The sequence below is a fragment of the Castanea sativa genome, chromosome 6 (genome assembly GCF_040712315.1).
Source record: "Castanea sativa cultivar Marrone di Chiusa Pesio chromosome 6, ASM4071231v1".
NCBI lineage: Eukaryota > Viridiplantae > Streptophyta > Magnoliopsida > Fagales > Fagaceae > Castanea > Castanea sativa.
The window spans coordinates 43,786,829-43,800,076 of NC_134018.1; the positions used below are offsets into that span (position 1 = coordinate 43,786,829).

Consider the following 13,248-nt stretch of genomic DNA (forward strand, 5'->3'; position numbering starts at 1 on the left):
TATGAGTAAAAAGCCAAGGTGCGTCTTCTTTTATTTAAGAAGTGATTGCTCTGCAACATAAGATTTTCAATCTCAATTTATATTGACCTACTTTTCTAAGCAAATAGATGTAATCTTTCTTCACAGAACATAAACTTGAAGCAATAAGTCAATAACTACAAAATGACACCTATTTCCCTAAGTGCTTATTCAAGCGAACACTGTACACAAGTCAGTGATGTTGTGTTTGGAGTATAACCTCTACGCAATCTGGATACAGATTATACAACATCACTCTCCCCACCTCCTATACTTGAGGTTTAAAACTATGGGTCAGGAACAGGGTTTAAACTAGCAAACTCAAGTCATGACACTGCATTTTCTGTTTTAGCAATGGAAGCCTTCCAAAATTGAATTTGGCTAGAAGGAACAGCTGGCTGTCGATGAAAATCTTGTTAAGAAGGCAATGCCAACAATGAAAAAGAAAGTAAGAATATCTCCTTCCTTTCTTGAAGAATTTAACAACAATTCATCTTTGTGAGAATTTTAATCATCATTCCCCAAAGAGGAGCCGACAGAAAAGCAGTGATAACTTACTGGTCATAGAAGGTTTCAGCTCTGGTGTTTCCAGCTTTAACTTGCAGACTTGATTATAATTGAAATTTAGAAGAGGATAAACATTTTTTTTACTGAAGAGAGGCAAACAATAAAATAAATTCTACAATCAGCATATGACAAATGCTCATCCCTTTGAGTATTAGGTTTGGATTATATTAGTACCTTAAAAACTTCAAATGGACAGAAATCAGTCACAACTCTATTCAATGAACAAAAAAATGTTAATGAGTGAACACCAGAAAGACATATTGCACACAATGACTTGTAACCATATAGGCTGATGTGGGAAAGCAAAGTAGATCATGTTGTTCATCCAGGCAAGTTCAAGTGCAATGTTTGCTCGTATTAAATCATAACAAACAAAGAGTGACATATGGTGGTAATTAGAAGATGATGAGTTGGAAGTCTAAATGAAAGAGTTCTCTAAGAATGTGCCATATAGAAGCACCTCATGCTTTTACATATGAGGTTTTTGCTTTTATATATATTGAATGATTATAAAAAGATGATATCAGAGTAATGAATAAATGAACAGCATACAATGAAAAAAAAGCTTATCTGAACCAACCAAATCATATATGCTGCAGTAAACAAATGCCATATCTATTGAATTCACATTTTCACAAAAATAAGTGACAAGAATTCTTCTTCTTTTGCTTTTTCTCAATTTGTTTATTTATTTCTGGTTTTCTATAGAACATATAATCTAGGAGTAAGATTTACAGTGGGAAATGATCAGCTTTATTTACCACCTTTGTTCATGCTTCAACCGTTGGATGCCTGCCAAACCAACAAAGAACTGATCCTTATAGAGCGCTAGTGACCAATGAAGCTATTGGAGCATTTTAATATTAATAAATAAATATTATAACATAAATGTAAAAATGTGGGAGTGAATACGAAGATGAGGAGGTAGTGAAAATGTTTGATCTCACATTAAAAATGAGAGAGACTATTTTATTCTTTTTAATTATGGTGATTAATGGGCTAACATGAATAGTCTCAAATATTGGGCTAGATACGTGCTCAAGGGAAAGGTATAGGGTGGAGGTAATAGAGAGGTTCTTGACAAAAAAGGGTGTTCTCTCTGGTGGAGCTTTGGGCTTGAACACTTTGTGCAAAATGGACATAAATCTTACTCCTAGTTTTATATGTTCTATAGAGGTGCACATGGTGTCCTAAACTACAATACATGCACATGGTGTCCTAAACTACAATATATTCACCCGGTCTCAATATGTGATTTATCTCAACAACTACATCTATAAGTTCCAAGGATAGGTCTTTAAAAGACTAAGTGTTGTGGCAAAGCTGAACGAAGTAAAATCTCAAATTCAGTATAGTGAATAGATGAAGGGTGATTCTGCAGTATGCCAGTTACTCCAAAGATAAAACGAGTGGATTCTATTTAAGGCAAAAAACTAAAGCAATGGAAAAACCGAACACTAACGGTTACCTAAAAAAACAAACAAAAAAGGAACTAAATCACTCAGATAGAGCATTCATATCCATTACATTCCTCACACTCATGACTAGTTTATGGCAAGGTTATTCAAATAAACATCCGATACAACATAAGACCTAAGTTTTGTATCGTCATAGAACATTTCTTCAGTACCTGTTTCAGTTGTAGGCTAGGAGGTTTAATACTGGCCTCTTGGGCCAGCTGAAGCAGCACTTTCTCACACAAGCAAAACTAAAAAGTTTCAGTCCATTAAAGCAAATAACAAAGTTTACAGATAACAATAGGTCTAGAATTAGATGATTAGAATACAAAACAAGAGAACATGCATCAATAAGAACAATAACCATAATGTGACACAACAGAAAGAAATCCCAAGTCTATGTCATTGGCATCATCAGGTCTGGTTTGGTAGGGTGGCATCTAGGACAAGGACAGGGTCTCCATCCTGTGGGAGGTATCTCCAGATTGATTGCTGACTAGTGGCTCAGTAGGCTGAGAAGATGAGGGAACAGAAGATGTAAGTGGTTGAGGCTCAAACGGATCAGCAACAGCCTGAAATCTCCGATCATCAAAAAACCGCGAAATCCATGACTGGTAAAGATCCCTTTGATTGGTGAGCATGGTATTCTCCTTCCTCAATATCTCGTGCTCTCTTTGAAGATCTTGCAGCCGACGTTTTTCCTCAATCAAAGCTTTCCTTGCAACATACCAAGCTATCTTAGTCTGCGCAGCTGGGCACTCTTGAGTGAGCATGTGATGCTGCAGCTGCCAAGGAAGCTGGTGATCTATGTGCCTTTTCTCACCTAGCAACCTAGGACTTGTGGTCATAATGAAGTTATCGTTAATATCATCCTCCACATATTGCAAGAACCAAGTCATCGCCTCCTTCATCCAAGGCTGCACATCGGGGACAGATTGGGGAACAAGATGTGGATCGGATGGTGAGTTTGAAATAGGCACTTTCCCATCTTCAGCACAGGTAGGGTCACTCCCATCTCCAAATTTAAACAACTATACAAAAGTAAAAGGTCAATTACAAGTAAATATTTCAAAATTTATGCATTTGGACAATCTCAAAATTGCAAGACCACGAATGATAAGTGGGAGGAGCAGGGGTGTTAAGGAACCGCCAAAATATTGTTGAATCCCAAGACACGAGGCGAAATGTTGGTATGGTATGAAAATCATGCACTAGGATTAATGGAATGATAAAAAAGAAAGCATACTTTGCAGAGATATAATGTAACAAGCTGTCCACTGAATTAGTTATTAATGTGCACAAAATAATGTTAAATCCCAAGACACAAGGGGAAGTATTGGTATGGTATGCAGATAAAGAAAAATAATGAAGAAAAAAATAACAGGGGCATGAAAGAAATAGAAATACATACCAGGCCAAGAGAGAAGCAACCATGGATATCCCCAAGATTTCGGGAGCGGGTATTGATGTGATAATGAGCGGAATACAAGAATTTTGCCCTGAAGAATCCAGCGTTACCTTCATCTTCATCGCTACTATATTCATATTCATCTTCATCTTCATCTTCACCTTCACCTCGTAAGTGTTTATCCCCAAGGGCCTGAAAGATTACGATGCTAATAACACCTTTTTTGTTATCTTCAATAGGATAATAACCATGACGATGCTTGAAACGTAGAGACCTGCCAGACATCACAAAACAAAAGACTCCATTCCCCAAATGAAGCAAGCTTGATGAGGTAATTGAGGAGTCCAGCTGTGGAGGAAATTTATCGTAAATATCATCCACAACCGAGCACAAGTCCTCAGATGGAAAATAAAGAGGGTTCTCTACATCTGCACCCATATCCTCCTCCTCCTCATCAGCATCAGCTAATGGGGTTATTGCAGATACTTTCCTGTTGTAAACTCCATAAAGGGTATCCCCTACAAACTCACTCCTCCCTAAGAAACTACCAGAGTAGGAAGGCAGGTTTTGGTAATTTATCCATTCACCTCTATCGAGATCATAACAATATAAGCGGTGTTGAAGAACACCATAGCCGAATTGATTATGAAGAAGAACCTTCCTTCCCACAACAGCATGCCCCACCCATTCAGTCTCCTCTGGCTCCGAGTCCCTAATCAAAGGATGAGAAGGAGTTGGCAAAGTAGACCACTTATCAACTACAGGATCATACACCTCAAACAAAACATGCTTTTTTATATCTGAATTCTTTTCGTCTACATTTTTTAAGAATTTGGATGTGAAAGTGCTTCCAACCACGTAAATCTTCTCATCCACCACAAACCCCAAAGGCTTAGCCTTTCCGGTCTGCATTGGTGTACCACTTATCATCATCAACTTCTTCTTGTTATCATCAATGGTGGTGTTGGTGTTGGTGTTGGTGTTGGTGTTGGTGGGATCAAAAACATAGACATCTCTAGGATATCTATCTCGTTTTACATTCTTGTACTTTGTCTTAACATCTTTAGCAACATATGGGTGATCCAAATCATCGAACTCGCCACCAAAGAAGTAAAATTTGGAACCCAGTTGAACGCAGCACATGCCTCGAGGGTATTCACCCCTTTTGAGTTTGAGGATTGGGTTTGGGGTAGTGTTGGGAAGTGGACTTGGGTTCTGCATTTCGGCAATCTGTGCTGATTTCGTTGGGGGAGGAGGGAGAGGATTTGGTACAGGAATCTCATACATTGAATAAAGGACTGAAGAAGATTCATGACCAAAAAATACGTACAGCTGGTTCGATTTTGCTGCTGCTGCTGCTGCTGCTGACTCTGCACTATCACTCTTTTCCGAGGCCATCACCACGGCGGTTCTGAGTGTCTTGATATGAACTTTGAAGATGTGTTTTATAAAGGTGCAGAGTAATTTGCAAAGGTAACCAGATCAGATGTCAAGTCTTGAACTGAGCTCTCCACAAATTCTTTTAGCATAAATTGGTTCTTAGGTAATGTTTGGTTAAAAATTATTGCGTCAACGTGACGCGTTTCTTTTTTTTTTTGTTTGTTCTGCCCACGTTTCAGTTTAGGAGACAAAGTAATTATTCATACTGTTTACATATGGTTCACATATCAGCCATTTTTTTATTAAAAATAAGTACTATAATACTATTTATATATTTAAAAATTATTTTATTAAAATATTTTTAATTTTCTGTATCCAAACATAAACTTAAGAAGAAAAAGCAAAAGAAAGCAACAATTACGTCCTAAGCTAACTAGTGGTCCCCATATTCACATTCATAGACAGTCTTCTGTCTTCCTAAGCAAGTAAAGACTCATGTCACTTGCTCAAAAATAAATAAATAAAGACTCATGTCACTGAAGTCAAGATTCTCTCCCCAGAAAAAAACATAAAATAAAAAGACTGTCAAGTCAAGATTGAGCATATGGTTTCACAATTTTTTTTCCTGAAATGCCCGTTTCATCAACAATATCTTTTACAATAAATTTTTCAATTATTAAATTTTCAAGTTATTATTTATTTTCATTTAGCCCATTATTAGCATCATTTTCTTGTTTACCGTTTACAATTCATCATTTCTATTGGTTGTGACAAATTTTGTGGAAAAAAAAAATTAAGACTCTAGACTACTTGCTAGAAGAAACCTTAAAGTATCCACTAAATTTTTTTTTTCTCTTCCATCTTTTCACATTTACATAGTTTCAAGCTTTGAAGTTTTGCTATAATCTCAAATGTTAACTACTTAAAGGAATTGAGGAAGAAAAGTTGAATTGTACATAATTTTTAAAAAATATTCAAGATTGTGAGACACATATACAATTTTGTAGGTATTTTGCTATATTCTTCATTACACTTATATTATTTGTAAAAATAAAAATTACAATTTTAACTTTGTGCAAAGTCTTCTGGGCCGGGCAAGAACAAAGAGAGGGGCAGATGATAGAATTGATTAAGTATAACTTTAAAAAAAAAAATGGTAGTTACAACATGAAAGGGGTGATTTGAACTAAAGTAAACATAATTAACTTATAAACTCATCATTTTTTCTTCACCACTCATACTTTACTACATCATCTTCTAAAAAAATCTCTGTTACATCACAATTATGAAAACAAAGTTGTGTAATAATTTGAAGCGTTAGATTTTTTCTAACTCATACAATTGATGAAACATGATCAAGTTTTGTGGGGGACAAAAGTATAAATAAATAAATAAAATCACCTTTTAGGAATGACAAATATATTAAGATTCAATAATAACTTGACTAATCTATGCACACACAAATTAATATTCAATCTGACACAATTATTTTAAATGATTTATTTAATTATAAGAGAATTATAAGAAAAATGTCTTTGAAGTGGAACTTTACCAACAAATTAATAAACTATTCAATGATTTTCCCTTTTAAAAAAACCTATTTTATGATTAATAATACGTTTTTTTATACAATATAGAAATTCTATTTTAGTCTAATCGTGTATATGTGTGTGAAATTCCTTCCTAGATATTTGAACTCTGACCATTGCCCTTCACACCTCACAAACATTTATACTTGTGAAGTGACTATATTAGAAAAGTTGGTAACATATTAAAAAAGTTTTGGTAAACGTCCAAAATCTAAAAAGAAGAGAAGGGTTCTACACTGCTACTTATGTCCATGAAAAATATAGTCAAGGCATGAAATGAGGAATGTAAGGACACAATTTACACCCGGAGCCTACCGTGTGTAGGGTGCATGCCCAAATAGCCTTATACAATGAAATTTGTAGAGCGTGGACTTGAAACCTAGGTTTTATAGATATTGGATAACGAGTCTGGTGGGCTAGATCGCCAATATATACACAATGAAATGGTTTTACGACAAAAACTCTCCTCGGACAAGAGCCGAGGATGGATTATATTTCTCCCTGTTCTTTCCACAATAAATTGTATTTGAAGGTGGTGTGTACAGTGTTTTTCTCTTTCTTTTTTCCGGTCCCCCTGTTGAATGCCTATCTTTTTCTTATATATCATCTTCCTTCTTCTCATCATCTTCCACGTATGGACCAGATCACCAATCTAGATACTTGTCTCATCCACCGCCTTCTTGAAATCCTCAAACAATAGCTGTTACATTGTTCACCATTGTTCAGAGGTCATTTCCCCATTAATACGACCAAATAGGTAGGTTCAAAGTCTTTAATGCGGTGGTAGCAGTTTTCTCTAAGATATTTCTTATTCTCTCATTCTCTCTGTGCTCCTATGGAACACATCCTCCCTCACTAGAACTCCTAAAACTCCCTTATATACATCGAGGTGTATGGTATAACCTCTACTTCCTATATCCGAGGAGATCTCCCTCTTCGAACCATTTCCACCAATCTCTTCCGTAATAATTTGCTTGTGGGCTTTCATATTCAATACAGTCATTACTACTTTGACCCCCTCGAACGAGTTAACATCCCCGAACCAAGCTCAAGGCCCAAAAACATATTCTGACCCTTCTATCCCCACAAGGAACATTTGTCAAAATCACCAATGAATTCTTCTCAAAAAAAAGAAAAGAATCACTATTGAATTAATAATGTTGGATTAATTTAATTTCAATCTTGCTTCCCTCTTAACTAAAATCATGGTTGCAACATTGGTCCTAATCATTAGCCAAATTTAATCTAAAAAACTAATTTTTGTTAATTTAGCTAATCTACTATTAGAAACAATTACATCTACCTTAGTACTCTTATTCTATTTTAATATTATTTTCTTTTTCTCAAATATATTTTTTAACCCATCCTTTTATTTGGTGTATTGACTCCTGAGTGAACAGCGCTCGATAGATATATTGAGAATACTGTTCATTATTAAGTTTTTGGAACAAACTATTGAGGCTGATGTGAGGAAATTTTCAATGAATTTAGTTTTATTTATTTATTATTGTTATATCTGGCTTTAGCTAGGCCGATTAAAATTTTTATTACAAAATATTTACAAAACATAACGATAAAGGTAATTTGATAGGTACATCAATTATAATAAAAGATTCTTAATTTTTTTTTTAATATTATAAATAGAAGTTGAGAGAGACATAAGTAATGTAGTCAAATTCATTAATCATTACTTAACAATACACAACTATTAACACATCAAAAAACAGTGCTCCACACCACCGCTTCTCCTTGGTGCAGTGGTCACTCTACAAGTATAAATGCTTGTGGGGTATAGAGGCAAAGGCCTGGGTTCAAGTCTCCAGGAGTGAGTTTCACATACATATACATTTAGATTAGGCTAGAGTAGAAACTATATATTGAATTAAAAAAAAAAAAAAAAAAACTGTGCTCCACTTTCTCTGAATTATTTCACATCAAATTTTAACCTTCTTTGTTCTTCCAGAGCAAAGCCAAAAAAGAGAAAGTAATCAATAACTTATCCAATAATAATAATAATAATAAAAAGGAAAAGGAAAGAGTCCGCTAGTTTCGCACATAGGTAATGAACTAATGACACCGAAAATTATTAAGTCCTTACATTAAAACATGTTTTTCATCCATAAATTTTGGTCAGAATTCGATTTTAAATTTTTTCAAAAAATTAAGAATAATAATTTGACATTTTTTCTGCATGACATTAAAAAAATTATATATAAATGAGTTTTACATAAAAATAGGAGTTTTAATGATAGGATAAAAAGTTCATGTGAACTGAACCAAATGTAACGGTAGAAAAATGGAATAACACATTTTATATTTTGTAAAAATAAAATATAAATTTTTTGAATTTAAAAAGGGTTAATCATGAAGTAAACTTTCTAAAAAATACATATTTCGTATTCTACTTTATTTTGTGTTGTTGATAGAAAGAAGGAAGTAGAAACAAGTAAAATTTTCCACAAAAGTACTTTATGTTGTCTTTTTTATGGGTCCATGCCTTAGGACATTTAAAGCATTCAGGGCAATGCAATTTACGAAATTTTGTTTAAAAATAATTAATATCAATTTGTATATAATTGTATAAATTTACAAATTTACAAATTTGCTACATTAACCATTTAAATTTACACTAATACTTTTTCATTCTACATTTAGTTTTTTTTTCCTTACCTATCTTGAGGTTAAAAGAAAAGAGTAGATAGTAGTTGTTGTGTATGAAGAAAAAGAAACAATTAAAAAAAGAAAAACATTTATATTTTTGTAAGTGCACAATTGCACCTGGACCCAAGAACAGATATGGGCTCAGGCCCAATGAGCCTTAAACAATAAAAATTTGTAGAGAGTGGGCTTGAAACCCAGGTTAGAAGTGAGTGAAGATTAAATGACAAACTAAAGATTGGCGGTATTTGGAAACAGCAAGGAGTAACGTAAATAGGTCTCCTCGGACGTAAGCCGAGAGCTGTTCTTATATTATCTCTCTCTCTTTGTCTTTTTTTCTTGTTAGGTTACAAAAAGTCCCCCTTCTTTCTGTTCTAGGTCCTCCCTTAAATACTCTTTTTTTTTTTAATACTTTTTACACGTGCTGCCCCAACTCCTCCCTTAGCCTAGATATTTCTTTTCTTAGTGCCTTTGAACAGTAACTAGAAGTTTCACTTTCACTGTTCAAGTGTCACCTCCCCATTAATGCGGCCAGGGTGGTAGGTGCAGGGTCTTTAATGTGGAGGTAGCAGCCTTTATCTTTGACATTTCTTCAACACCGGTGCTTCTGGGGCATTCTAGGGTTTCCCCCTTTTAACCATTGGCCTTAACTGTGCCATCCCCTAACCTTTACTATGAAATCCCGAGTTCTTCGGTGCTCACCCGAGGGTAAGCTCACCCTCGGCTGGGTCCTCGGATCCTCGGCGCATGGGCCGACCCATAGTATTAACAACTTCTAAACCCAGGGTCAGGTCGGCCCTCCTTAACACGGCCCAAAAGGCCCATGTTCCCATCAGGATCTTTTTACCCCCCACAATTTTAATTAAATATAGTATAATGAGAAAAATTTGATGCAGAGTATTTTGAAAAGTGAATATGTAAAATAGAATAAGTAAATTTTTTATACTAAAATAAATAAAAAAAATTTACATAAACTAATGCAAATTCTCTTATTAATGAATTATTTTAAAAAAAAAATAAATTAATATTATTTTAATAAAAAATATAAAAATTTATCAAAAATATTATTTACTTTTTTTATAATAACTTCTTAAAAATAATTTATAAATCAATGTCATTTGAGGCATCGGTTAACTTTTCAGTTATAATTGTTACTATTATCTCTTCTCAAAAAAAAATTGTTACTATTATCAGGTGAGCCGTATTATAGAAAACAGGACCCCACTTAATTGTACCTAAATAAAATTTAAAAAAAAATGTTTCTACACTCCTACTTAATTCCACGAATATTCTAGTCTAGATGATATGAAATGAGGAACATTTGTCAGATTAATATCGGTGTGAATGGGATTTGACTCTTTTTCTTTTTATTATTTCTTTTGGTTCTTATTTTTGTTTGGCAAGTAGTGGGCACTTTCTCGGAACTTTTACCTTTTCTTTTGGAAAAGGAAAGCCTAGAATCTAGATTCCTGGAAGACCTTGGAGAGCACGGTAAGGGGAACTGCAACGAAATTGTCAACAAGTGAAAAATAGATAGAGAAAACACACGTAAAAAATAATAATTAAGTTTCTCGGAACTTTTTCACCTTTTCTTTTGAAAAAGGAGAGCCTAGAATCTAGATTCCTGGAAGACCTTGGAGAGCACGGTGAGCGGAACTACCACGAAATTCTCCACAAGTGAAAAATAGAAAATGGAGAAAACATACGAAAAAAAAAATCACACGCCTAAAATAATATTTATATGGTTCTATAATTTGCTTACATTTACAGAGTTACAAAAATTTCACTATTATCAAGGATAAAATACAAAGTACGGTTATAGTTTTTCACTCTCTCAAAAACAACAATCAAAAACCCTAATTACCAAAACAATATTTTTTTATATCCTGCACACATGATTCACAATAAGCTACAAAACAGGCCAAAAAAAATTTCCCATCAGCCCAAGCCTTCGCTCCATAGACTAAACCTCAGAAAATCTCTCATTAAAAACCACGTAACATTATTCAGGTTAGGTCATCAACCGGATCAAACACAACTAGACTCTACAAAACCCAACAAACAGTATTTGAAACCTTGCGCATTAAGATTTAAGATAGAGAAAATAATATAATACAAAAAAAAATTGTCAAATTATTTGTGTATTGATGTGCCAAATTATTAGGAGTAAGTAAGAAATAGATATCAGTGACTAATTTATATGAAAATTAGTAAAAGTTTATCTACTTAACTAGTATAAAAAATATTTTTAATTTTTTTTGTATATATAACATTACTGATTACACTAAGATGTAAACAAATGAGCCAAAGCTTAGATTTTCATTAGTACTTGGGAGTTAGGACCGAAGCTCTAGTAGATGTATTTTATAAACAGATTTGATATGTTTGAGAATTGTTTATTTCCGGTATCATATTTGTATAGTATTGATCAAAATATATGATTTTTAATAAATTTATATTTAAAAAGAAAAAAAAAAAAAAAAAAAAAGGCTCTATGCTGGGTCCATGAAAATTTGGAATTGAAATGTGGGCCAAGTCTTTTATCAAGCATTTGATACATTCTACGTGAATTAATCAGTAGCTAATTTAGTGTTGTAACAATGAACACAGAATTTAAAGGAAGGATTGCACGCAGTTGAAGAGGTTTAAAGGAAATAAATACACCCTCGAAGAAAATGATATGGAGGCCCAAAATGTTATACTCAAACCTGATAGGACAAAGAAAGATGCGGATGTATTGAAGAATTCATTGTCTCGTAGGTATCCTGACTTGGAATTTCATGAAGCACTCCATAAGGAGAGACAAATTAAACATTGAATTGCAGCAATCATGAACAAAAAATGACCCCCATAAATACCTAGTGAACATTGAACACCTTATTAATGGAAAATGTTGTAAATGTGCTACTTGTAAGAAGATCTTGAAATTTCTTGCCAATGAATCAACTTACGTGATATCAGATAAGCAAAAGATATGAGTGAGTAGTAGTGAGACTTGATACGGCAGTTTTTTTGAAGTCTTAGGATCTATTTAGTTAAACATTTTGGGAGATTAAAAGAGCGTTTTTAAAACTTAAAGCTCTATTTTGCAATTATAGCTCCTCATAACTTTATTATAAACGCTCATTTTAAACTCAAAACACAATTTCCTAACAGCTTATACAAATGCACCGTTAGCCAAATTAACGAGCTTCATGAAATTCTGCCACAGGTACATATCCAATGTAAATTCCAGCCATGGGGACATTGAACTAAAGCCAGAAGATCAAAGTCAATGGCAAAGTGATCTTTCGATTGTTGCAGCGAACCTTGTTTAAGTTAGTACACTAAGGCCCCTTTTCACTACTTATAGTAGGCATGTTATTATGGAGATCCAAGATAAAAGTTAGGATCTAATCAATATATATACATGCGAGGTCATGTCTGTATATATCATTGACTGCTTAGAAAATTGAACCAAACTTATTATCGCCTGATGTTATCATTTGGGTTAGGATTTTAGTCATCAGATTCTAAAGAAATATTTATGATCACCAAATAGGTTTTCTTATTTTGACTTCAAGACCTGCGTCTATCCTTGTGGAACATTTTCGTGGATAGCTAACCTGGCGTCGAAGGGAAAAATATGTAAGCTTGTAAAACATTGTGATGGGATCATCATAACTAACGTGATAGTTGTTAACATAAATTGTACATCAATTTTGAAGTACAGCTCGTGAAAGATCAATCAATTATCTAATGTCATACTCCCTCTTCTGTGGTTGATGCTGCTACGCCCGTTGCATGAGAAGGAAATTAAGGGAAATTTTTAACATAGAGGTACTTCCTTGACCATCAAAGATGTGCCTTAGCATGCAGGACAAAACATTAGCTTCATATTATCTTTATTTTGTTTGGTAGGGAGGTCCATGTGATGACTTCTCTCACTCATCTCATGTGTTGCTGCTGCGCACTAGTTCAAGAGTGGCGAGCTCGATGGGCTTCGATGGTAGGTGTGCAGTACAACAATTGACCACATCTTCTGAACTCTCTTGTTACTTGTCCATAGGGAGTTTCTTTCTCAGCTACTAAAGCACCAGAACACAATTTGTGGAAAATGAGGTTTTTAATAAACTCAAAAGATATTTCCATGTCCCACAACCCAGATAATCAAATTGGCTTTATCCATTTA

General features: G+C 34.1%; 1 protein-coding gene and 1 pseudogene across 1 annotated transcript; one reads left to right on the plus strand and one right to left on the minus strand.

Moving 5' to 3' along the window:
• Positions 1-2,291: 2,291 nt before the first annotated feature.
• Positions 2,292-5,010, minus strand: LOC142638961 (uncharacterized). The gene is made up of 2 exons (XM_075813036.1): positions 3,454-5,010; positions 2,292-3,073 (listed from the first exon to the last, which is right to left on the minus strand). The coding sequence occupies exons 1-2, from the start codon at positions 4,846-4,848 to the stop codon at positions 2,483-2,485; spliced, it is 1,986 nt and encodes a 661-aa protein (XP_075669151.1). The 5' UTR covers positions 4,849-5,010; the 3' UTR covers positions 2,292-2,482.
• Positions 5,011-11,434: 6,424 nt separating this feature from the next.
• Positions 11,435-13,148, plus strand: LOC142640013 (protein MID1-COMPLEMENTING ACTIVITY 1-like; annotated as a pseudogene).
• The last annotated feature ends 100 nt before the right edge of the window (positions 13,149-13,248 follow it).

Coding starts and splice junctions, on each gene's coding strand:
- LOC142638961 (XM_075813036.1), bottom strand. CDS start 4,848: ATGGCCTCGGAAAAGAGTGATAGTGCAGAGTCAGCAGCAGCAGCAGCA. Junction 3,074..3,453: donor GTTGCTTCTCTCTTGGCCTG/GTATGTATTTCT, acceptor ACTTTTGTATAG/TTGTTTAAATTTGGAGATGG.